Source organism: Vidua chalybeata, chromosome 14 (genome assembly GCF_026979565.1).
Source record: "Vidua chalybeata isolate OUT-0048 chromosome 14, bVidCha1 merged haplotype, whole genome shotgun sequence".
Classification (NCBI taxonomy): domain Eukaryota; kingdom Metazoa; phylum Chordata; class Aves; order Passeriformes; family Viduidae; genus Vidua; species Vidua chalybeata.
Genome location: NC_071543.1, coordinates 2,670,635 through 2,696,763, shown reverse-complemented (window position 1 = coordinate 2,696,763; position 26,129 = coordinate 2,670,635). Strand labels below are relative to the sequence as shown.

Sequence of the window (26,129 nt, the reverse complement as noted above, 5' to 3'; positions counted from 1 at the left end):
CTTATTCAACACCTTAAGCAGAATTTTGAAGGAATAAAGCCCTACACAGTGAAGGAAAACTCACAGTATTTAATAAATGAATCTAAATATCACCATGCAAAACTCACACTTTTAAGAACTCTTTTTTGAAGTTTGTGTGTTACCATTGGTTTGCAGGGATTCAAAAAGATTTCTAGGGGCAGAAACATAAGATGCTATTTAACTTCAGAACTGTAAATAGTGAAATTTAAAAAAATAAAAGTAACAGCAGTCTAAACTGAAAGATGCTCCAAAGGCTTAAGTTTCTCATGACCTGCAAGTTGAAAGAACAATTTATACCCACATCTGAATGCTCCAATAATGGTCTTGAATAACTCCCTCTCAGACTGTGCCATGATCCTTGCCTGCAGATTGGTGGAATCTACAGAATAAAACAGGAGGAAAAAAAAAAAAAAAAAAGAGAAATGAAAACAGAGTCATGCAGAACATGCACTTCACATTCAGAGAATATTCATCTAGTTTATGTAAACAAGCATAACATGAAAAGAAGGCAGATGGCTTTGTTTTTTAACAACTGACCAAAGAAAAAGAAAATTGGTGGGGAGCAGCTGTAAAATAAATTACATCCACACATCAGAAATGCTCAGTGACAATGAACTGAATTTCCCTTCCCTGAATCCCCACTCTCATCAGACTTTGTTTCTTCTGTACAACAAAAGCCCAGTTTTCCCTTTCCTCTCATTTTAATTTTCTCCCAGGTTGCCTTCTGAATTCTTTCAAATAGTCTTTTGTCCTGTTTTTTCATTAAGAAATGTTATTTTTATGCTTAGAGGCTCTGCCATTCCCAATTCCTCTTAGCTCAGCTCATGCCTTGCTTGCCTCCAGAAGGCAAATCCAAGCTACAGCTTTTGCCTGGGAAGCACTGGGACTATGATCAGGGCTGGCAACAAGTTCTGGGTTATCAGGACACAATTTATGCAATATTCACAGATCCTTCAATGCACCTTAACCTGTAATACACAGCTGCCACCAACTGTACCACGCTCTACATGTTACCTTGCAAAGCAATCCATGCTTTTATGTTTTAAAGGGCCAAAATAGTTTAAAAGGACCATTTGTTTTCCTCAGAGGGACCGGCTGGCACTGCTTCCCCATGGCAAAACACAGGGACCTCTCCTGGTCAGCACTGATGGTGCCACATCAGCTCTGACACTCAGTATTCCATCTTTCACTGCTCTGTGACAGAATTAACCATACCCCTGACCCCATATAACAATCACACCAAGAGCAAAAGAGCCAAAGAGCTGCTCACCAGCCCAGGGGAAAGGACAAACAGTAAAAGAAGGAAAAAAAAAAAAAAAAGGGAACTTGATCATAAAAAAGGGTAATTTTAACCTTGCCAAACAGCAGCACCAGCATATATTTTATACCTTGCTTAAACATCCTTTTCTTCCTAAGACACTTAAGTAATAATTTCATGAGTCATTTCAAAGAAAATTAAAAGTATTTCTCCACAAGTCATCACATGGATCTGCTATTCCAAACATTTCTATTATATGACATTATATACAGAGGAAGGGTGAACATCCTAATTATACATTTTGCATTTAGCAGAGTTAACTGGCCTGGGTGAACCATTCTGATACTTCCAAGACCTGGGTTAAACAAAGGAGTTGCATTTCTAAAGCACTTCCTTGTAGATGCACTCCTAACTCAACAGCTTTGTGTCAGCACCGAGAATTCCATCTAAAGCAAGACATTTTCCACAGGAATGATGACAGTGTCATAAACAGAAAATACAATGGAAAAATTATGATGCTTCAGCAGTATTGGAAAGTAGCTAATTACTGTTTTCTGGAGTGTATACACAAGACATCATAAAAATGTTTTACTAAAAATCCATCTCTTTTGACCTCAAAGTTCTCAGAATTCACTTCTGACTGAAATATGAAGCAAACAACATCACAGAAAAAAACTTCTACTGAAATACCAGCAGATTTGGTCTCAATTACTGCATTAGATAAATAGCCTAGTTTCTTGACTGAAGCTATGAACTGTCATGGGGTTAAGACAGTAAAAACACTAAAGGTTTTGCACAAGATGCACAGAGAGACTTATTCTTATTTTCAGTCATGAGCCTCGAAGACTGGAGGTTTCAATCCTCTCTCAAGCTCCTGCTAAAAACAAATCTGAGCAAAGAAACAAAGAGTTAAAACAAGGTGAACAATTTCATCCACTGGTAAATCCTCTGACCATCACAGTACAGACAGCAAAACTGCCCAAATGAGAGAGGCTGCAGCTTTCCTTGCCACTCTCCACACATCCTGCAGGAAGACTTAGGACTCCACTTTCCCTCACCAGGGCTCCCAGGAGCTTTAAGACTACAAAGAAAAGCCATACTTTAATCTAATCACAACACATAAAAGAAACAGGTTATTGCTTTAAAGAACCAGGAGCAAGCCTGCTTATTTCAGAATTAAAGAAATAATGCAGGGAACTTGAATTCTGACATTCCCTGACTCCTGAATGCTTGACTCTGCACCATTATGTTCTTTTAAAGTATTTTTGGATATGATTCTACAAACTCTAAAGGAAGAAACAGATGTCTAGTACTGATTGAACATAAAAGTCATGTTGTTAAAGGGTCATGACTGTGGGTAGTAGTTTAAATACTACAAATGCAAACAAACAACAGGGATTAAACACATTTGTGCAAGGTCAAACCCACACTTAGATACTTCTCTCTGGAATATGATACGCTGTGTTCCAGACATGGTGCACTCATCTCATGGAGATTTTTTTTTTTAAACTAACTGTAACAGAAAAGATAACTGAAGGTGGGATTCAAGTTCTTCTGCAGCATTTAAGTCCCACAATTAATCCTGCTGAGTTTACAAGGCAAGAAAAGAAATAATGCATAGGAAAGAGTGGAGGAAAATAAGAGAAAAAGGTAGAAATATTCTGGTATAAAGATAGGCAAAACTGCCACCAGTATGAATAATATAAACTTAACTGGAGCTACATTTACCAGAGGCCAATGTGCAATTGCTCTGGACACTTGGATGGATGTGCACAGAGCAAAGGAAGGGACCTTAAAGCTCATCCAGTGTCACCCTCTGCCATGGGCAGGGACACTTTCCAAGACACCAGGTGCTCCAAGCCTGTCCAACCTGGCCTTGAACACTTCCAGGGATGGAGCATCCTTCCTCACAGCAATTTTAGATGTCCATTTTCATAGGCAGACATACGGGATTGCTGCTCTGCTCAGCAGCAACACCTCTCTAAAGGGATTGTAAAATTCAGGGCATTTCAAATAGCCCCATACAAAGCAGGTACTTAGCAGTGAGGATTGCTGACTGCCAGGGACTGTCCAACTGCACCTTCAGAGTCCAGAGAAGAGAATTTAGCAGTGCACACAAACACATGAAATATCTGGACAATAAACATCAGAACCATTTTACAGAATAGACCAAGCTTCAGGTGAAAATAAATAAATAAAAAAACAAGGTAAACTATAAATAAATGTAACAAAAATACCTGAAACTTCTCTTGCAACCCCTGCCAGTGCAAGGGATATTATTAAGTTATGCAGAAGAACAAGCTCTTTATCACTAGCAGCTGGAAGGGCAAGATAATGGAAGGGAAAAGCCTCTATTTTGTACTGTTACAGTTACAAACATTTACACAGCTCTGTTTTCTACAACTGCCAAAGTTCTCCCCAAAAAAACTTCTCAATGTATTTCTTTGCTTAGAAAGTTTCCTAGAAAAATAATTATCCTTAGTTGAGGGCTGGTCAACCCTTCCAGTCAAAAGCTATTTTTTTCCCAATTAGCTAATTTAACTAATTTTTAGATTAATTTAATTTCCATATTAACACTGAACAGAATTTGCCATTGCTTTTATTTTGAATATAAGCAAGCTTCTATAAAACAAAACAAAAAAAAAAAAAAACACACACACACAAAAAAAACAGCAAAAAAAAAAAAACACCAAAAAAACCACACCACACAAAAAAAAAAAAAAAAAAACCCCACAAGTTTCCTAGGAAAAAACCCAACAGCAATTGTTCAGTTACTCATGAAAGTTTATCAAGCCAGCATGCCAGCTCTCTACTCAGAAGATCCGAAATTCCAAACACAAGTTTGGACATGATGAACCCCTGCCTGCTCCAACCACGGGAGGGTGAACTGAAGGAACTGTGGTTATGGAAATACAAGCTGATCTCAATATCAAAGAAATGAGGCCTGATCCCAGTTCCTGAAACCTGGTTTTCCCCTCCATAAATTTAGATTTTTTCCTCTGCAGGACACAAATGTTACATGCCTTACTATTCAGAAAAGCAAGACTCTAATCAAAACTACTGAAAAATATAAATGTGAGGGGAAAAAAAGATTTGAATCTGTAAAGCAACAGCACCCAAACAACTCTACTGTATTTGACTCTCATGGTACTCAGTATCATAGAAAACACATATATTGTATTGTAATACAATTAGGCTTACAATTAACTGTAAGCTTAAAAAAAATCTACAATGGACATGAAACTATGAAGTCAGGGGACCACATACCACATGAATGCAAAGCAGAGTAGAAGGATGAGAGCCAAGTCTTTGAAATTAACTTTTTCAAAGAGAATGGGTACACCTTTGCTCTTACAGTCATTTTACCAGACGTTCTTCATTCCTTTAATCCCATTTTTCCTCAGGAGTTAAGCTATGGCTGTACTATTCACCAGCTTGAGCTGTAACAGGCACAACTCTTGACTGACCCAGTTCTGGTGCCACAAACTTCTGCTATTTGTGTAATTACATCAATTAAAGCAGAGCTGTGGCTGTGGAGTTCATGGGTTTTACCCCAGCAGTGAGGAGCTCTGGTGTAACTGTGCCACACCAGGAAAAGTCCTTACTGTCAGGAAAACACATCTTCCTCTGTCAGCAAATTTATCTAAATGCTTGAAAAACCATGTCCCAAAATTTTGAAGGGCATTATAACCAAGAAGTCCAGAGCAGTTAAGTTTGAGCCTCCTGTTAAGAGTTTTTGTTTAATAAAATAAATGCTCGTGCATTTCATGAAATCTAATTTTCAGCCAAATAGAGCTTGATGCAAAAGTGAAAATTCATTACCAGGCCATTAAAAAATGCATTCATTGACCACTTTCTAATGCAAAAAAGCCAAAGAGATGAACACACATATATATATCCCACAGATGCAGTATTAGCTTTCTAGTTCAGCAAATCTAGTGCAAATCCACATTTAGTGACACATAGCAATTAAAACTGATCAGCAGGGACTGGCATTTCTCACATGAAAATAAAGTCATTCAAAAGGAAAGCAGGAATATAATTAATACTTCTATTCATCACCACGATAACATTGCTGTTTGTTCCCTAACAGCTGAAATATGTCTCCAGGAACACCAGACAATACTGAGTATTCAGGTGTATTTTAATGTATGCAAATACATGAGTAAAATATTTGATCTGCATCGACTTTAGCTCTCAGCCTCCTGCACAAGTTTAAAAATTAAAACCTCCAAAATTTACCCTTTCAGTCCTGCTCATCTCATCTAGTAACATGAAGTTGACTGTAGTGTCTGACAGAATTCTGCCTGTCAGGAAAAACTAATCAAGGTGAGTGACAAAGAGAAGTTACTCATAAACAGCAGCAATCTGAGAGGATAAAAAAGTTTATTATCAAACAGAATTACAAGGTGAGAGTTTATGAAAGTTCATTCCCTAAGTCTTTGGGATACGCTTCCTTAAGCCACTTTGAAAAACGCACGTGAATTACTGAAAGCTGGACTTAGTTTGAGATAAAGTACTCAGTACTTTACTTGCAATAAAAAACAATTCACTAGGACATATAACAGCTTTCCCTAGCTGACAGACAGCATTCCAACTCCAACTGCCTTTCCGCACACAGCGGCACAATTAGCTGCCAGCACAAGTTCCTCACTATACACACATCCAAAGCGTTCGCTTCAAGGACACGGAGGCTTTCAATGCTTGTCCCCAAGGAGACCCCACGACACCCCGGCCTCTCCGGGTGTCCCCGCGGGTCGCGGCCGCCGGGAGCCCCGGGCCGCCCCGCGCGGCGGGCACCGATACCGGGGCAGCGGGCACCGATACCGGGGCGGCGGGCGCCCGGGCGAGCAGGCGCCGATACCGGCAAGACAAGGACGAACCGGGCGGTGCCCGCAGAGCCGGCGGAACAGCGCTGCGGGCACCAGCGCCCTCCCAGCCCCTCACCGCCCGTCCGCCCGCCCGCCCGCCTCGGCGCCCCTACACACCTGTGAGCCCACCGGGGCGGTTCGGACGCCTCGCCGTCCGCTCCCTATCGTCCCCACAGAGAAGCAAGCGACGGCGGCGGCGGGCGGCGGGCGCAGCAGGGCCAGGGCGAGCAGCAGCCGCCGCTTGCGGGAGGCTGCGGCCGCCAGGCCCCGCGGTGCCCCCAGCACCGCCATCTTGCGAGGGCTGGGGCGCAGGGGATTGTGGGACGGCGGCGGACCCGCGGGCGGGGCGGGGCGGGTCTGGCCGCCCTGAGGGGAAGCTGGCCCGTGGTGCCGTGGCGGCAGCCGCGTTCGGCTGTCCTGAGAGCCACCCTGGCGGGACCGCGAGAAGGACTCCCTCAGACCCATCGTGGCGGACAGAGAGGGGCTGCCCTGGGCCTCTGTCTGGCATTCTGTGTGAGGGGCTGCCCTATGGTGGCCCAAGATGGGCAGCTTTGAGCACCCCCATAGCACTCTGACAGGGCCTGCCCTCAGATCCACCATGGCACCCTGAGAAGGGCAGCCTTCAGCCTTACCATGGCACCCTGAGAGGAGCTGCCCTCATTCCCCATGGTGCCACGAAAGGAGGTGTCCTGAACCATGGTGCCCTGAGAGGACAGCCCAGAGTACCACCATAGCACCCAGAGAGGTGCAGCCCTCAGTCCCACCATGGCACCCAGAGAGGTGCAGCCCTCAGCCCCACCTTGGAACCCAGTGAGGGGCAGCCCTCAGCCCCACCATGCGACTCAGAGAGGAGCAGCCCTGAGTCCTGCCATTGCACCCTCAGAGGGGCTGCCCTCTGCCCTGTCATGGAGCCCGGAGATGAGCAGCCCTCGGCCCCGCTATGGTGTCTCAAGTGTCCTGAGTGCCACCATGGCAACTTCCAGAGGAGCAGCCCACAGCCCTACCAAAGCCCGCAGTGAGAGAGGCTGCCCTCAGTCCCACAAGAGCATCCAGAAAGGGGCTGCTCTCAGTCTTGCAATGGTGCCCTGAGGGGGACCCTGCTGAGCTGGGAATTAACCAGGCCCTTCTAAACTGGAATGAACCAGGCCCTTCTGAGCCATGCCCCTCTCAGAGAAGCCTTTCTGTTCTGACTGTACAAATAAAAGCCTTCTCTTTGAGGCACTGCACTGTTGGAATATGGGTGTCCTCAGGACAAACCACACAGCTGCAGGCATCACTCATGTTGGTCAGCAGCTCTGTCAGTACTTCATGCAGGGTGCTCCTAAGCTGCTGGTAGCACTCCCATGCTTTGTCCTGGTACAGTTGGACACTGATATTGCTGCAGACAGAAAGAGGTGCTCGAGTGGCACACAGTCTCTCTGGATTTTGGGTCCCCCACAGAGCAGCTGCCCAGGCAGTTTCCTTGCCTGGGGCGCAGAAAAGCCCTGGCCTGCAGCACCATGAGGAAGCACAGACTGGAGAGGAAGCACAGACTGTGGATGGCATGTGGGATGATATATCTCCATACAGACTTAATCCTGTATTCCACACCCTTCCCAGGGTTAAGTTCTGAGCTACCTCAGAGGCCTCCTCCAGCCCACACAGCTCAGCCGTAGTTCCTTTGAGCCAGAATAATGCAGCAATAGTACAGTTCCTAATTAAACACCCACTTAGGAAGATAGAGCTATGCCATGGATTACATTTCCAATGGCCTATATACTCCCATGTGATCGGCATGCGGAGCTGTCAGAAGGCTGTAACTCTGTGTGGCATTTCTAATCACACAAAGATTTCTTCAAAGCTACCAGAGCTTGACTGCTGATGCTCTTGCCTTGGGGGAGAGTCATAAGCTCATTTGCAGGGGAGAAAGACAGACAGACAGACAGAAAGGAAGAGGACAGTTGGCTTAAAGTCGATTTTTAATGAGGCAGGATTTCTCTAGTCTGTACTTTGATACGCAACTTTGCTCCTGACCAGGATCCACTTCAAACGACAGAGGCGACATTTCTCTGGCACTAATCTAATTCTTCATCATAATTGCATTTAGCAGAGCTGGGTCTGAACAGTGCCGCCCTGTGGCATCGTTCAGAGGGATAAACAGGAATTCTGGGCTTCTGGCTTCTGCACATCTGCTTCCTTCCCTATGCTCTGCTCTACATAGAAGTATGAGCATGCAAAATGGGATAATCACAGCTCTGTCTGGGATAGCCTGGACAGACAGGCCAGCCAACATTGCAGCATCTTTTGAGTTGATTTCAAACGTTTCTGCAATTTTCCCACATGCACTGCTGCAGTGGTTTCATGCACAGTGTTTGTGTGCACATGTGCTTTATGGGCGATCCAACATGCAGCACAGGGCTCTCAGCCCTGTGAAATGTGTCCAGTGTTCTGACCATGTCAAGCTCTTTGGACATGTGCTGCATGGAACATCCTGCACAGGGATAACAGCACCCTGCGCTGTGCTGTCACAGGATCTCACAGCTCCAATGCCTCTCACGGAGACTTACAAATCCCTCAGCAAAGGGATTTTATTGTCAAACCATACAACCCCTGCATCATCTCAGCCTTGTCATTGTTATATAATGTACCATTTTATTTTTTCCACCTGTAATATATTTGACATGAGTATTCTCCCTGTAAATTTTACTTTAGCTGCTCTTCCTTCTTTAATAACTCTCCCACGCTACTGGCTTTACTTCCTCCTGCTAATATTTCAGTCTTGTTTCCAGTTCTGATCTTCTCTTTCTCCTTCTGATACCACTTTATTTATGTGATCTCAGATTACTGATACCTGCACAAGGCACTGCTCAAACCCTGAGAGACACCCAGGGTGAAAAGAGTTGACATTGCTGTAGTAGTTACAACCTCTATCCTAGAGTGAACCAGGAGAACAGAGCTCATGATACAGACACAGAAAGCCAACAGAGGAGTTTTATGAACTTACACTGTTTAAAGTAGCTCACCACAAAATAAATATCTATTTCTCCGCAGATTTAGCTGTGGAAGCAGAGGATCTCCTTGGAGACAGACAAATCAATGCCTGCTCCAGAGCTGGCATTCTGGAAAGATGACAGGAGCAGCTCAGTTGAAGAAATAGAAGCTCTAGTAATGGAAATAACTCACCACAAAGGAGATTTGTGAATAGAATCCTAAAAGATATCTAATCTGGCCTTTTTCCAGGAGCTGTGTAAACAACAAACCAGGATTGAGAACAAGGTCAGTGTACTAAATGAGAACATGTTTGTTTTTTGGCTGGAAAAGTTTACAGAAGCAGCTCAGCAGCACAAATACAACACCCGTCTTGTGAAGGTGAAATAACATTTTATTTAGAGTTTCTTGAAGTTCTTAGCTTTTTTCTCATTAAAGGTGCTTAATATGATTTGAGCACCGTAATAAATTTCAATTCTAGCAATAAGTACTTATATCTTCTAGAATTAAGATTTATAATTAATAACATTCCTATAAAACGGAAAGAATCAACACTGAATTCCAGATAATCAATATGCCAAAGGGAGACTGAAACCCCTGCTCCGTAGGATAACATTGACAGTTCCAGCTGTGGCAGGCATCAGCCTAAAACAAAGTCCCCCAGGGCTGTGGGAATCCAAATCAATTCAGGAGTCAGGCTAGAGGAAAAAGAAAAGTGTCAATATTCAAACATCACTTACAGTCAGTGGTATTGGAAGGGTACGAACACAAGGAGGGGAATGTTTCAAGGAAGTATATGAAGCAAGAGGGAAAATTAATGAGAACAAAGTAAGGCAAAGAAAATAAAAATAGAGAAACAGGACAAGATTGGGGGCAGATTGAAGCCCTTTTTCAGAGATGCAAAATAATTTTGGCAAGTAGAATGCATGCTGAAAGGCACAGTGCTCTTTTGGAGATAGCGACTGTTGCACATATTTCTAGAAAAATATGAACTATTAATCCTTAGACCCTGCATTTAAGAACTGAGCAGCTGCACACACTTTGGAAATGCAGTCTGAATTATATCTCACAGCCAATTAAATAAGTAGCATAAAAGAGCTGTGTTTTAAAATGTGTTTGATTATGTTACAAAAATGGTATGTCCAGTTGTTTTCATTGAAAATGTGGTGAGGCATTGGAAGGGATCTCCCAGGACAGCGGTGGAGTAACCATTCCTTGAAGTGCTCAAGAAACAACTGAATGTGGCACATCAGCCCAGCACAAAGCAGAAGCATCCAGCCTTGCCCAGGTCATGGATTTACTGCCTGTGAGAAGATCAAACCTGCAGTGAATCCACAGCACTTTGTGACTCTGTGATGTCCTGATCCCTTTGCCTTCTCCAGGTTTTGTTCCAACCTGTGCTCTGCTCACTGCAAATACACCAGGCCACACTTGAGGCTTTTTGGCTGTTACTGGTTGTTTTTCTTCTTCCCTTTTTTTCCTTCCCTTTCTCTGCTAATCCAGTCACCTCCCCTGAAGTGGCCAAGGTTGTTATTCCTGCCAAGGGAACGAGGGCACACAGAGCCTTCTGTCCACAGAGCGCTCGCCTTGGCCCAGGCACAAACGGGAGCTTTCCTTTCCTCCTGTTCAGAAGGCACCACTAAGGAGGTGTTTGGCCATGGAAACCGGTAAGAGAAATGCACAATTTAAAGGAAGATTTACAATGTCAAGTTGAAATGGCGGGAGGAAGGTGGGAGAAAGGAAGGAATAGACAGGGACAGATTTGGGGGGCTCAGAGCCCGTTAGCAGCACAGTTTAATGGGGCCAGGAGAGCCTCAGAGGCCGTGACCCTGCTGGAACTGCCTGACTTGAATAAGGAGGTTTTTAGCCTTGCGAGGCAGGGTTGGGTGTCTTTGGAGCCTGTCAAGGAATGGAGAATCCTGGAAACTCCTCTGGGACCCTCCTCACCTTCAGTCCTTCTGCAGCTCTGTCGGGCACGTTGGAAATTTGTCTTTCCCGCAAGGTCAGCGATGGCCTTGAGCATCTATGGGGTATGTCTGGAACACGGGGGCAAAGAGACGGCGAGGACTGAACATCAGCTCTGCTCCTGCAGCTGCTCTGAGACAGCGCTCAGGGAGATGCAAACAGCCAGGAATGCAGGGGGAGTCTGTCTGCAGCCGGGCTGCTGGTTTGGGTGGGTTGGGATGGTTTTCTGCCAAAGCTGTAAGGCTTGACAGGTGTGCCAGAGAGGAAAGGAGAAATTCAGTGTGGGCAGTCCATGATTCCAGCTTTCTTCTTCAGGAATGGCTTCGGACTCAGTAAGAAGGACTCACTGTTTGCAGGCTCAGTGTTATTTCCCACAGCACACTGCTGCTTTTAAATCACACACAAAGACCTGGGAAGGAAAGAGGAGGAGAGAGGGTGAGTCCCTGTCTTTCTTTTCTCATTCAGTTTCTCTTTTTTAAAGGCACTTTTCGGAAAAGAAAGACTTTTAAATATATATTACTGCTACACATCTATATGCCTCTCTCATTTTACATTTTAGATAGTCTGTGCAGAAAGCTGCATGGAATAATTGAGCTTAACACCTTTCAGAATTGATGCCACTACATTTCTTAAATTCCTCCTTTTTTTTTTTAAGAATTCAGAAACTACACCAAACATTTCCCTACCTGAACCTTCCTGGTGATCAAAACTGTAGAGGATTTTCCAAGCCTGAGTTCTGACACAAACACCCACTAGGGTTTTTTGTACATCCCCCTGTTCCTTTCTAGAGTTGTCCTGTGCAGGGAGAATTCTCACCAAGTGTGGGGTTAATTGGGCTGTATGTGAACAAACAGGCAGGGGTGAGGTGGCTCCTGAGGTTTGCAAAGGAATAAAGTAGCACAGAACTCCCAGCTCTGATTTCCTTGGCAGGCAAGACGCAGAGAGGAGGAACGAGCTGCTGCCGCCTCTGTGACCCATTTACCTGTGGTCCCAGCCTTAAAACAATTCCAAAAATCGGATCTGTGCTTCTCCTGGGCCCACAGGAAGGGTTGGAGTGAAAAGCAGAGCCATCAGTTCTGTTCCCTTTCGGCCACTAAGGGGAGCTGCTCATTGGCAAATTCGGCTGTGTGATCCAGGGCTTCCAAAGCCCCCAAAACTGCTCGTGCTCTTTGTGTTACAACCACTGTGTGCTGCACCAATCCTGATTTCAACTTTGCTTTTGTCCTCCAGGGTGAATAACTGCATTGGATTTTCTAACTACAAATTCTTTCTACTGTTCTTAGCCTATTCTTTGTTGTATTGCTTGTATATTGCTGCAACAGTCTTCAAGTATTTCATTAAGTATTGGACAGTAAGTCATGAAATCCGGTTACTTTTTCATCTCCTCTCAGTCTCGTGGGCTTTAGTGACTCTCGGTGCCTTGTTGCTCTCAGGCAGTGGAGGGGTTGCATTTTCCTGGGAGGTGTTTCCTGGGCCCTTTGGGAGTCCACCTCCTGTTAGATGTCTAAAATGCACAGAGCAAGTAGCCTTCAGGAATTTCAGACTGTAGATTATTTTCTGGCAGAGAGGTTCTATCCCTTCCCTGTCCTTGTGTTTGAGTGGGTGTCCCTTGGAAAGTTTGGCATTGATGTGTAAGATCCTGGCAATGATTTGTACATATTTACTGAATAGAAAAAATGGGTCAAACCCCTTTGTTCATTTTCTAACCCCCATAGGCTTCCTTTCTCAATTTAAAAACAGTGACCCAAAGAAGGCTTTTATGCAGTTTCTGGGGGCTGTCCCAGAGCGCGCAGGGCCGGGGCAGGGCCGGGGCAGGGCCGGGGCAGGGCCGGGGCAGGGCCGGGGCAGGGCCGGGGCAGGGCCGGGGCAGGGCCGGGGCAGGGCCGGGGCAGGGCCGGGGCAGGACGTGCCCGCCCCGGGCCGGTCCCGCCCCAGCGCTGCGCTCCCGCCGCGGGCCTGAGCGGCGGCGCCGGCCGCCAATGGAGCGCGGGCGGCGGGCGCGCTTCCCCCGCCCCGGCGGCGCGCACGGGGGCGCGGCCCCGGCGCATGGAGGCGATGCCGTGCCAGAACCAGCGCCTCGGCCCGCGGCCGCAGGATGAGCCGCCGGCGGCTGCCACGGCCACGGCGAGCGGCGGCTCCCGGCTGATCCGCTTCGCCGAGCCCAGCGAGGACAGCGGCTGCCCCAGCCCGGACAGCAGCAGCAGCAGCAGCAACGGGGTGGTGGCGGCGGCGCCGATCCCCGCGGGGGAGGGCGGCGCGCCGGCCATCGGGCCGCAGCTGAAGCTGCTGCCCATGAACGACCAGCTGCGGGAGCTGCAGACCATCATCAGGGACAAGTGAGCGCGCCGGGCCGGGTCGGCTGGGCTGGGGAGGAGCCGCGGCGGGCCGGGGAGACGGAGCGGGATCGTCGCTTGTCGCTCGCTCCATCCCTCCCTCCCCCTTCAGGGAGCCGCAGCCCCGCCGAGCCGCTCTCAGCCGGCCCCTGGTGCCGGCTCGGCGCTGCCGCCGGAGGGCCGCGTGGCGGGCGCTGCCTGCGGGGTCCTGGTGCGGCCGGGCTGTCCCCGCCGGGCCCGGGGGCCGAGCCCAAGGCCGGCGGGACGCGCTGCCGTGCCGCGTGTGCCGGGTCGAACGCCTGGGCCGGCGGCGCGGCCATGTCTGGTGACGCGGGCCCGAGGGCAGGGCAGGGCAGCGCCCGCCCCGCGCCCAGGGCGGGCAGCGCTCCCGGGGGCTCCCTGCGCACCCCCGCCGCGGGGCTGCCGGGGACTGAGCGGCTCGGCGGCTCTTTAAACCCCTCACACACTTGCACGGTACCTGATGGCGGCTTGGAGCTTGCGTGCCACATCATCAGCACAAGGAGCGTGCAGTACAATAGTGTGTAAGGCCCTTGAGAAAGGAGGCTGTACCTTAGGGTCCCGCGGGCGGGCCCGGCAGCAGCTGGGGCTGATTACAGCTCTCTGGAGATCGCATCCTGCAGGCAGGATAGGGCGGGGAGCCGTTCCCAGGCTCTAACTGGAGACACCTGTGAGCACCATGTTCCATAACGCAGCTCAGGTGTTGAACACGTCCCTCCCACGGATAACGTTTGTAGCTGTGCTTGTTCAGCACTGGGAAGAGGTGATAGTGGAAGGTACTAAATATAGCATACCACATAAGACAAACTTCAGTAGCACCCATCTATTTATTAAAAACTACTGGTTTGCAAGAACCACCAGCAAAGAGGTGTGAAATCAAGCCTATTAATTAAGTGATCAGTTCTGAATATAAACCCTCTCTTCCTGTGACACAGTGGCTTTCTGACATCTGCAGTAAGTCATTGCAGAGACACTGTTCCTTGCTGTGTTCCACATCTGTCCATCTGCATAGTCCATGTTTTGCAATTTTCTGGCTCATGAGGCTTAACTTTGTAGCTAACAGTTATTAATGTTTTTAATGCAAAACTGATCACCCTTTCTCAAAGACAATACTTCCATTAATTTTATTAACTTAGCTGAGCCTCCATACCTTAAACTAATTTGTGGAGGATTTTCCTTAATTTTCAAAGCATTGTGGAAAAAACAAAACCTGGCAGCAGGAGCACCGGAGGCAGTGCAGTCTTGATGTAAGGAGGGCACTTGTGGCAAGACCACACAGATGATCTCTGCAGGTGAGCACACCCACCTGGCAGCTTCTCTGTGGAGCAGAAAAGGAAGCTGGGAGTGGGCTAAGCAGGGAGGGAATCCAAACTAGGCTTGGTGATGGCCTGTGAAAGGTTTTGAGGTTAGGAAAAACCGTATAGTTTTGATGTCTAGATAAATACTAGCAATGCAATTACTTTACTCAGTGGTTTTATTATTATTTTGTTTTACACAAGTTTTGACCTGTTTTAAATACATTTAAGAGGTTTCTTGTTACAGTGAGCTTATCCAGAAAGCAGCAGCAGCTGTGATTTTAACTTGAAGGACATTTTTTAGAGTTACATCTGCTTTATTGCAGAAGACTTTCTCTTCCTTTGGTAAGAGGAAGTCTAGAATAGGACTTGTAAACAGTGAATTACCAGAGCAGCTGCAGCAATTGCAGGCTGTACTTTATTCTCAGTGTGATGTTGCCCTAGAAATGGGGATGGAACTGTCACTTCCAAGCTCCCTTCCCAACCAGTGAGGAAAATCGGGTAGCAGCCTGCTCAGAAAGGTTGGGTTTGTAGGTAAGGACAATAGGGAAATATTAATTTTGTGTTCTGTCCCAGGAATTCAGCTGCATCTCATTAAGAGACCTCAGACTGGCCTATTTTCATACCTGTCATTCAAAAAGATGCTGAAGGGAGAAGAAGATTTTTTAGACACTGTTCATTAACCTTACCCTGGGCAGCTGCAATCTGCCCTAAGACAACTCTGTAGCTATTGTAGCATTCAAACCAGGTGCTAAAAGAAACTCCTCCTCCTCAGAACTGTGTTTGATGAACTGGCAGCAACGTGGCTCAGAGCAGCTACTGATCAAAAAATCCAATTTGAGCTGATAGAGAGGTATGTTGACATACAGTGCTTGGGAAGAGGGAGAAGCTGTCATCCATTAGAGCCCTGTCACTTAGACTTTCTGGATTAAAAACAACAGGTAACACCTTAACTCAAGGAGAATATTTAGATTCCTTAACGCTGCAGAAGATGGATGTTCCAAATACAGCAATACCTGAAAATGGCAGACATTAAAAGGCAAGCTTCTGGGGAGTAAGAAATGGAACAAAAGTAGGGAAAAAAACCAGTCAATTTGGGACTATTACTGTAAGTGAGGAAGGGGTAAATACTCAGATAATCCCAGTGAGCTGGGATGGAACTAAGGTCTAGTCAGGCCAGATGCAGAAGACTTTGAGGACTCTATTTTGTCCATAGCATGAGCTGCTCAGAGAAGTGGAAAGCTCTTTCCTTGTTCCTGAGAGGATTTAGAGAAAGAAATCATGGCCTTTTCAATTGGTATTACTGTAAAGAAAAAGTCACCTTTGTGTGGCTGGTCATGGTGTCCCATGGGATTCAGGAGTGGCTGGCTGGGTCAGGGATGCCTCCTGAAATGGCACTTTTGCTTCCTTAAAATTAAGAAGAACTTGGTCTGTGTGCCAGAGTCGGGGAGATTGATAGATCACTTCACCGTGCCTGGGATTCCTCATTTTCCCTCAGGCTTGTCACTTTTCTGCTCAGCAAATGCTTAATGGAGGCAGGTGCCTTTTATACTGAGTGGGATATGAACATCAAGTGCTCTAATGGGATGTGAGCTGATCCACTGAAGTACTGAACATTCTAGAACAGTTACAGTCTCTTTACAAGGAGGGAATGATCTCAAGGTAATTTCTAGCCTCAGATGTGAACCAGGGATCTGGAAGCTGAAATGAATAGTGCAGTGATGTGTTTATATAGAAGAAAATTCATTAGCTCAGGTTGGCAGTGTCATTTTAACTCATGATTTAACAGAAGATACAATTTAAATCCAGGTACTTTAAGGTTCTTGTGTCTGTTGGTTGAGATCACTCTGTGGTATTCTGCTAAAGCTTCTTATTCCCTAAGGAACAGAGTCATAACATAGAAATGCAGATGGCAGAGTGGTTGGATGTGCTCTGGCTGCTGCACAGAGCAGGGGGATTCAGGAGTGTGTAACTCACCTGTGCTGGGTAAGGACAACTGCTGCAAGCAGGGAGGGTGGGATCCCTCTGCATCCCAGCACCAGCATTGAAAAGATTAAGGACTGCAGTCCATTAAGTACTCAAGTGCTGCAGGTGGAACATGGACCTGTTCCCAGCTACATCATCTCCCTGAGTGCCAACAGCTCATCCGGTGCCTTCAGTTTTCATAAAAACCTTTTACAAATCCTCTGTAGGGAAGTGGCTTTTTTCCAGCCTGGCCTTCACCCTGAGTGTCTCTCAACGAGATCTGTGAGGTAATGAGAGATACAGGAATTAGTGAAGCTCCAATACCTGCAGACATGACAATGTTTGCCACTAGTACCAAGTGCTAAAGCAGGAAGAAACCCTGCAGCTACTTTGTTTTACAATTCAGTCCCAAAAAAGCCATTTCTTCTCACCTCCCAAGACAGACACTGTAACATCAGCCACACTCCCTTGCCTTCAGAAACAAAGTGAAACTCATTTATATTGTGTAACACAATGTTCCTGCTACAAGTTAGGTTTTAATGCCTCACATTTTTAGATGTTGTCTTGTTACTTGATGGAGCAGCTGAAACAGTTTCTAGTCTGACATGAGTTGTTGCTTTATGTATTTCTATCTGGTATTTAGGAAGAACAGTTACAGTGTTTTCACATAAGCCCCTTTTTTTTTTTTCTGCCCCCTGGCAGTTCTGACAGGATGTGGGATTTGAGATGTGGTCTCAGCTTTCCAGCTGCCCCTGTACATGAGGTCTGACATTTTCTGTATTGCTGTTATTTGTATGCACTGTCATTTTCTGTCTCCCACCCCTTCTCAAAAACCAGGTATGACCAATGAAAGGTGCTCAGTGAACTGTGCAGAGGAACATCTATGTCTCTGCAAGGACAGAGGAGTTGGTTCAAAGCCTCATAATCTGCATTAATAACTCAGAGTATTCACTTGGAGCACGTTACCACTTTGCAGTCAAAACTGTGGTCTGGACATTGTTGGGTCGGTCTTACACCTATTTGTGAAATTCGGCTTAATTTTCTGAAATGCCAGTCCAGAAGAACCTAGATATGCCACTTAGCTACTTCCGTCTTTTAAAAATACTTCTCTACACCACAGATAGAAGTATGAAACTTTCCCAAAACCTTAATAAAATCAGGTCATATAATTGTACAGCTTTGGGGTTGGGTTGTTTTGGTTTTGTTTTTTTTTTTTTTTTTTTTTTAAGTTTTAGGGTCTTTTTGAGCATTGCCTGTCTAGTTAATATCAAAATAGCAGAAAGTTAGGAATATCCTGTCAGTACCAGAAAGAAAAAAAAAAAAAAAAAAGGTTAAGTTAATGCTCTTTTAAAACCTCTTTTTTAAAGTGGGGAATAAATGACTGGTTCCTAGGCAATGAGCAGGCAAACCTTTTGACTTTCATTCATGTAAGCATGAGGTGTCTTGGAATCTTGGGGATTAAATACAAAATGGTATTTAAGGATACATGCAGAGTATTAGGGTTTGAAAACATGAGAGGGATTAATAGCACATTTCATTTAAAAGTACCTCTTACCATGTTGGTGCTGTGTCTGATGGTTTTCAGAGCTACTGTCCTGTGAATGTTGGCTCTTTGATCAGAAATGTGTCCTATTCTGGTGTAGTGAGAGTTGCTCTTGGCATGGGAAGCAAGGAGTTAATGCTGCTTTTAAAATGCAGGCTTTTAACCTTTCATTTTGCCTTCTGAAGGGGCCAAAAGCCACAGAGCAAAAGGTTGTACCCAAACTAATAAGAGGCAGAGAGGTGTTTTCATGGGAATGCTCATTAATCCCTGCTCAGTTTAACCTCACATTCACTGATCTAATCACACTCAGTGAGTTCCAGATAAGATATGATGTATCTCCTGCTTATCAGCTGTGTTGTCAGCCCTGGGTTAAGGATCTCTATGATCATTGTCCCACAATTTCTGTCTGACTGGAGGACAGGCAAGCAAAGCTCACTTGCTCAGAGCTGCAGGGAGTGCAGGAATATCTGAGCTCAGGGGGTGTTTTGGAACTGAGCTGGAGCAGCAGTACCATGGGAAACCTACAGGACATCATCCTCTTGTGTTTAATTGCTACAGGTACAGAGCAGCACTGCCAGCAGCAAGAGCCAAACCCCAGTGCTGGGTCACTGCATCTCTGCCACCAACCAGGAAACCCATGATGCAGAACCCCTGGGATAAATGCAGTATATGATAGGAGACTTTTCTCTGAACTGCCTTGGAATATAGTATTTAATACAGTATTTAAGCAATGTTCTTACAGTTATTCCCCAACTTAAAATGTAACTTATTACCTTTTTCAGGAAATCCAGTAGAGGAGACTTCGTATTTTCTGCTGATCGTCTGGTAGGTGAAGAATTTCTTCTTCTTGATATTGTACTTTGCAACTCCTTCATAAAATGGGTCTTTCAGAACAAAAGAATGGTAGTGTGACAGCAACTTTTCTACCAAAAAGAAATTTCTGTGTGACTGCAACTTTCTGTATAGAGACTTCTGTTCAGTGTTTCATCTCAACAGGTTCCAGAAACCATGGTGTTACCAGACACAGCTACTTGAAGACAGAGACCTGTAGTAATAAGAGAATTCTGTTCAAAAACAGATGCACAGAGGTTGCAGATAATTGAGTTTTACTTTGAAGCAGTACTTTTGATCTTGTGAACAAAGCAGTACAATTTCTTACAGCCTAGATGTTACCAGTTGCTTGCATGCAGAAGTGCCTCCTGGCTTGCTGTGTATTAGATTATTAGCTCTGGGTGCATCCACGTGAAGAATTTGTCTTTGGCCATATGGTGGTTACTGGCAGGGACAAAGCAGTTTGAAGTTTTCACATGTTAGTAAGTCAGAACAAAGACTGCTGTGAGTGTAGCATTTAAATTACAAACTTAAAGAAAATAAATTACAAACTTAAAGAAAACCCCAGCACTTGCTAATACACACACACTTGCTTTTGTCCACAAGGGTGTTTGCTCTTTGCAAATCCATTCTCATTAACAGAGGAAAATGTTCTTCCCCTTCCAGCATAGTCCAGAGACCATTCACAGTTAGAGCCACAGCAGGCAGCTTTCCTGTGATGAGCCCAGTCTTAATCCAGGCTTGCTCAGGCTTAGCTATGACCACAACCTAAGATTGTGACTGCAGTGCTGTTTATCTTCATGGCTTTCCACTTTCCCCCCTACTTTCCCCTTCTTGAGGATGTTTCCTGCATTCCAGTACCTTACTGTCAGTAATCAGTGTGAAGGACCTTTTCCATGTACCTTCTCACCTTTCTTGTGTGTCCTGCCCTGTTCTGAGGAAAACACTGATTTATTTTCCCCCACTCTCATTGCTGGAAACTGCAGATCCAGGCAGTGAGTTCAGGTCCTTGCACCAGTGTCCTCTATGGGCTGGCCAGCACAGCCAGAGAGCCCCTGTGTGCTGGTCCTGCAGCTCTTTGCCACAGAGCCTGCTCTGTTTTCCATCTTGTGGGAGGAATTTTCCTACAAAAGAATATGTAGGACTCTCATTTTCTGAATATTTTTCCTAGGTGTGACAACAGTTATAATTTCATGTGGGATTTGGTCTCTACTAAACTTGGCAAGGTGCAGAAAGTTATGACTTGCCATGTTTTTCCAGAGAGCAAACAGAGTTTAATGGCAAGAGGAGGGAATGAATCCCTGAGTGTGGAGGTGGCAGGAAGCACAGTGCAAAAAAAAATGTTTTATCAACACTGACAAGTTTACAAAGAATCCTTCCAGCCTCTGTGTAAAACACTGATAAGTGTAGGGAGATCACAGAGATTATTTGACCATAAGACCTTTACTGGATTACTCTAAACTTTTGGCAGATTATATGGAGCAATGTCAGCACTACAGCAAGATTAAAAAGGCTTTTCTTCCAAACCTGGCAAATAGGTTGGTTTGGTTTTTTTTTTTTTTGGTGAATTAAGTTCAAAAACATAAAATAAAATTGGGTACAAATGTCCCAGAAACTGACCACAACCTCTGAGTGTGGCTGCCACAAACACAGCTCTAGGGAAAAAAAGTTGTATTAAAATAACTAAAAATACCTTGAAAGAGAGATTATAAATGTAAGGGACCATTTCTAGCAGAGGCTGCTTGTGTGCCGGGAAGTGGGGCAGAATAGAAGGGACAGGAAAAACCTTCCAGGCTGCCCTCTGGAATAAGAACTGCCTGAGGTGAGCAGTATACCTGTTCCATCCCAGGAGCATTGCCTCTCATCCCACAGTGAATTTTGAGTAATCAGTGATTTTTTTAGTTAAAGCTCTTGCTTGGCAGTAAGCTTTCCTTGAGCAGTTCTGGGCTGTGAATCTTTGGCTCACGAACAGAGAGAATTCTCACATCTTTAATACCCAGAGCATCTTTCAGGACAGGCATTCTGGCTGCAGGTGGATGTGTTTGGTACTCTGCAGGGCAGCACCAGGGGAGGCCTCGGGGGCTCACGAGCTGCCCCTCCACCTAGACCATCCAGAAGTGCAGGGATTGGCAGAGCACCACGTGGAAAGCAGAGCTGGCAGGAGCTGGGAGATGAAGGTGATAAAGAGATTCCTAGACCTGCTGACTTGTCTTTGGGCACTTGTGTGTGTACATTGCTGCAGCTTCTGGGGCTGTTCTGGCAGCCCAGCTGCAGTTTAGTCCTGAAACAGGGAGGTGAAAATAGAGCCTGGCTGAAGGGGAACTTGACCTTTCCCTCACCAGGATTTCCTGTAAGCAAATGGAGTTACATTGGTGCCTTACTCATCTGTTGAGAATAATTTATCTGTGAAGCCTCTGCCTACCAGATGTAAATAAAGTCAGTTTTATGATTGCTTATGAACCCTTCTCTTCTCCCCATTTTGTTCTGCAATGCCTTTGTTTGATTTGTGGCCAAAACAAAGGCCTCACCCCCAAAAGGTCTCTAAATTCAGTCCCTAATTGCTGTTAAAGAGACCCTTTTAGACCCTTGGGGCTCACCCAGTCCTTGTAACTACTACTGCCACGTAGTGCCTTATCTCCAGAGATAACAATCCCTTTAAGCTGACCCATCTCTTTGGTTCCACAGATCAGACTCGTGGTTGAAGAGGGACTGAATCAACTGCCCTACACAGAATGTACTGTTACCACTCCAACAGGTATGTGTGAAATCACCCCTGGCCTGGGTAGGACTGGAAGTGGAACTGATATCAAAATACATAGAATTACTACAATTATTATTAGAGTTACAGAATATCCTGAGCTGGAAGGGACTCAGAGGATCATTGAATCCAGTTCCCTGCTCCTCAGAGAACTGCCTAAACCTGAACCCTGCAGCATCCAGATGGTCTTTCAACTCTGACAGATTTGGTGCCACGAGCACTTCCCTGGGGAGCTCTGAGCAGGGCAGAGTGTCTGTCCCTGTTTAAAAAGCTACGAGGTACATAACATCACAACTGAGCAAAGCAGTCAACACTGTCATTTCACTAAGGATTACAGTGATCTTGCAAAACCACGATGAAAATGTACCTGTGAATGTGCAATATCAGTTCACCTGACTACACCACAGCCTTGGACTAAAACTGATGACATTTCACATGCCCACTAAGGAAAAAGTACTTGGCACAAGCAGCTTTGCCTTGCCAGCCTAAATCTGGCCCTGCAACTGGGGCCAGCTGGGAGTGAGGATGAGCTATGTTGGCACTAGAGAAAACCATTGCAGGAGTTGTGGTTCCTCGTGTCAGCTGTAAAGATCTCTAAGGTTACAGGTACTCAGGTGTGCAGTACTCAGAGGCAGCTGCTGAGTTCATCAGCAGGTTGGGGGAACTGCTCAGCTCCATGGTGTGACCCAGAGCACACCTGTGAGACGTGCTCCAGCTGAGTCCTGTTCCCCCTTAGAACTCCACTTGCATTCCTGCAGGGTGAATCTCCTACTCTGCAGTAAAACATTGGTGTAGCTTTACTTACACTTAGAGAAATGATGAACTGCAAAACCTCAACTGTGGAACCAGACACAGTTCAGGCACCTACCCAGGAGGCACCATCCCTTACCTGTGCTCCTTTTTACGTCAAACAGCCGCTTCACCTCTTGAGCATTGGTGTCACTTCTGTTCCCCTCAGTCAGTGACAGATCCAGGACCAGCTCCTCTCTGTTCAGAGAGGGCAGAAGGGAGCAGCCACTGCCACTGAGCTCTGGTTTCTTTCCTCACAGGACACAAGTATGAAGGAGTCCGATTCGAAAAGGGAAACTGCGGGGTCAGCATCATGAGAAGTGGTAGGTGGTGCTGGCTGCTGAAGGACACACATTAAATGCTTTGGAAACCTGGAAGCAACTTCCTTGCAAAGATGTGCAACAACAGGTTTACCCAAATTCTTTCTTAGGTATCCTTGATAACAGACTATCCAGGAATACCTCCCATTAACCTTTAAGGAGACAAATGGCTGGAACAGATCTCCTGTGGCCCCTTCCCTGGCAGCTGTTCCCTGTGAGGGGCCAAGTGCCCTGCCCTGTTTCCCACTTGTGCCCAGAGCCAGGGCCCCACCCCAGCCACGCTCCGCGGGGGCAGAGTCCCTGTCAGTGCCCAGTGCTGGGCAAACCTTTGGATCTGTGCTGGCAAACCCAGCAGCCCCACACTCTGCCCCACCCTCTGTCACCGGGATGTCCCCAAACCCCACCCGCCCCTTCTGACCTTTCCAGCTCTGTCCTGTGAGAGCTCAGCACAGCTGGGAGCACCAAACCCAGGGCTCGCCAACACCGAGGAGACTCGGTTTGCTGTAAACAGAGGAAAAAGGGGATGAGCCTCAGGTGTTTTAATGCTTAGAACCGTCCACAAGGACAGGGGTGGGACTGTCCCTTTGGGGGGGACAGTTTAGGGGGACATGAGATTCCCATTTGGGAATCTCCATATGGGACTCTTCCTTTGGGACTGTCCATCAAGGACGGTTCGTTTGGGACTGTCCCTTTGGGGGCTGTTTGGGACTCTTCCTTTGGGACTGTGTCTTTGGGGGCTGTCCATTTGGGAGTGTCCCTTTGGACTGTCCTTTTGGGACTCTGTCTTTGGGGACTGTCCATTTGGGGGGACAGTTTGGGGGGACATGAGATTCCCATTTGGGAATCTCCATCTGGAGACTATCCCTTTGGGGGCTGTTTGGGACTCTTCCTTTGGGACTGTCCCTTTGGGGGCTGTCTGTTTGGGACTGTCCCTTTGGGGGCTGTTTGGGACTGTTCCTTTGGGACTGTCCCTTTGGGGGCTCTTTGGGACTGTCCCTTTGGGACTGTCCCTGTCCCTGCAGCCCCTTACCCCAAGCCCTTTCCCAGTGTCACATCTGCTGCTGTGTCTGTGCTGTCCTGTGCAGGGGAGGCGATGGAGCAGGGCCTGCGGGACTGCTGCCGATCCATCCGCATCGGGAAAATCCTGATCCAGAGCGACGAGGAGACGCAGCGAGCCAAGGTGTACTACGCCAAGTTCCCCCCAGACATCTACAGGAGGAAAGTGCTGCTCATGTACCCGATCCTGAGTGAGTGTCTGCCACCAGCACGGCCAGGCGGGCTCCTCTGGGCGCTGAGCACCGGCACGCACTGAAAATAGCCACATGCTGGGGCTCTGCTTGGTTTAGGGGACAGGAGGGAATTGATCAGGCTGTGCCAGGACACAGGTGACAGAGGAGGGAATTGATCAGGCTGTGCCAGGACACAGGTGACAGAGGAGGGAATTGATCAGGTTGTGCCAGGACACAGGTGACAGAGGAGGGAATTGATCAGGTTGTGCCAGGACACAGGTGACAGAGGAGGGAATTGATCAGGTTGTGCCAGGACACACATTACTCAGCTGCACCAGTATGAATGCAGAGCAAATCGTTTGGGCATGGCTGCTTTTGGGAGAAAGGCTGAGATTAAGATTGGATATAAATTTAATTAAATGAATTTTGCCATGGAAAAAAACTCAAACAGTATTTTTCTTATTCTGAGACATTTCTAGATTAATATTATAAGGAGTTTGTTGGGATGATGTTACTTGTCCTGCCATTAGGAGAACAAGGAGTACATGCAGAGGTGATGCCTTTCCAGTGGGAAAGGACAGAGTCGCCATTCAGTCACACCAACTACCACAGGTATTCTCAGAGAGCTTAGGACAAGTTCATCAACCAGGGCAAAACCCCTAAACCCTCTACCCCTCTTTGCCCTCTCAGGTACTGGGAACACGGTCATCGAGGCTGTCAAAGTGCTCGTGGAGCATGGGGTCCAGCCCAGCGTCATCATCCTGCTCAGCCTCTTCTCCACACCTCACGGTGAGTGGGGGGGCAGAGGAGTGAGCACAGCTGTGTCTGCTGGGGACAGTGACATCAGTCACACAGGGGACAGGCAGGGCAGAGCTGTGCCTTTGCCATGGCAGCATCGCTTTGTCAGAGCAGGTTTGGGGTTTTTTTTGGCTGAATTGTAACACTGAGCAAACAGCGCCATGTTTGGTGTGGGCAGTGAGGAGGGGACTGAATGGCAGAACTGCAAATGGGAGAGTGTTCCTAAAAGCAGGAGTTTGCAGTACTGCCAGGTCCATGGCTCACAGAGCAATGCCAGGCCAGCTGCTGTTCTGGACCATGGAATATGTGGGTTGGTCCAGCACCAGAATAACACCAGGAGGGGGAGCTGAATGGAGCTACAGAACTGGCCTGGCTGCAGGTTAAAGGTAAAAGGGGATCTAAATGAGGAACATTTGCTTCCCTGGGAGGATCTTGTGTGTTGTATTAGAAATTGGCTGTGGCAGAAATCGCTATCAGAAAACTCAGCTGAACTGCAGAGCAACCTGCAACCACTTTAATTGGGAGTATGGGTGTATGGGAAAGGCAATTCCAAAGAAGAAAACCCCAAAAAAGCAAACCCCTGAAGTCAGGCAGCTTTCCTCATAGATGGTTAGCTAAGGCAGGGACAGGAAGAGGAGACAAGCACAGAGCCTGACTTACTTTTGGAATGCTGCTGATCACAGTTTGACGTGGGCTGAAGCACTGGAGTCATTATTGCCTTTGCTGTCTCTTCCAAGGTGCCAAATCCATCATCCAGGAATTCCCAGAAATCACCATTTTAACTACAGAAGTGCATCCTGTTGCACCAACGCACTTTGGACAGAAGTATTTTGGGACAGACTGACAGTCTTGGAACAACTGGATATGACTCTATGGCATTACAAGAGGTTTTTTTTACATTTTATTACTATTGAGCTGGTCGAGGGCACGTTTAAAAACCTTTTTGGCCAACTAACTTAGGTTAGTGCTGGCCTGAACAGGGATCAGGTACAGTGACAAAGCACTCTGGTTACATGGTCAAGCATCTCCATGTTGGGGTTCTATAATTGCCACACTCTGCTTTTTAACCTATTTATTCTTCTCCAGCCTGTCTGTGGCCGCCTGCAAGAGCGAAATAAATGCAACTAAACCCCAAGAGAGTGTCCTTCATTTCTAGGGTCACTTGGCA

The 26,129-nt window shown here is 46.6% G+C and overlaps 2 protein-coding genes and 1 long non-coding RNA gene across 3 annotated transcripts in view; 2 read left to right on the top strand and 1 right to left on the bottom strand.

Annotated features, from left to right (window-relative positions):
* Window positions 1-6,455, bottom strand: part of ABCB7 (ATP binding cassette subfamily B member 7) — a 35,616-nt gene extending 29,161 nt beyond the window's left edge. Inside the window, exons 1-2 of the mRNA XM_053955593.1 lie at window positions 6,268-6,455; window positions 323-400 (exon numbers count right to left, since the gene is read on the bottom strand). Of these exons, the coding sequence (XP_053811568.1) occupies window positions 323-400; window positions 6,268-6,441 (252 nt within the window). The 5' untranslated portion in view covers window positions 6,442-6,455. The remainder of the gene's footprint in view (window positions 1-322; window positions 401-6,267) is intronic.
* A 4,240-nt stretch (window positions 6,456-10,695) lies between these two features.
* Window positions 10,696-12,760, top strand: LOC128795268 (uncharacterized). The gene is made up of 3 exons (XR_008433460.1): window positions 10,696-10,784; window positions 11,398-11,517; window positions 12,313-12,760. It is a non-coding gene; the product is annotated as an uncharacterized LOC128795268 (long non-coding RNA).
* A 329-nt stretch (window positions 12,761-13,089) lies between these two features.
* On the top strand, window positions 13,090-26,096 carry UPRT (uracil phosphoribosyltransferase homolog). The gene is made up of 7 exons (XM_053955904.1): window positions 13,090-13,418; window positions 19,019-19,061; window positions 21,753-21,822; window positions 22,875-22,937; window positions 24,020-24,181; window positions 24,854-24,952; window positions 25,699-26,096. Exons 1-7 carry the CDS (start codon window positions 13,129-13,131, stop codon window positions 25,803-25,805), a joined length of 834 nt encoding a protein of 277 aa, XP_053811879.1. The 5' UTR covers window positions 13,090-13,128; the 3' UTR covers window positions 25,806-26,096.
* The last annotated feature ends 33 nt before the right edge of the window (window positions 26,097-26,129 follow it).

Coding starts and splice junctions, on each gene's coding strand:
- UPRT (XM_053955904.1), top strand. CDS start 13,129: ATGGAGGCGATGCCGTGCCAGAACCAGCGCCTCGGCCCGCGGCCGCAG. Junction 13,419..19,018: donor CAGACCATCATCAGGGACAA/GTGAGCGCGCCG, acceptor TACCTTTTTCAG/GAAATCCAGTAGAGGAGACT. Junction 24,182..24,853: donor GCTCATGTACCCGATCCTGA/GTGAGTGTCTGC, acceptor TTGCCCTCTCAG/GTACTGGGAACACGGTCATC.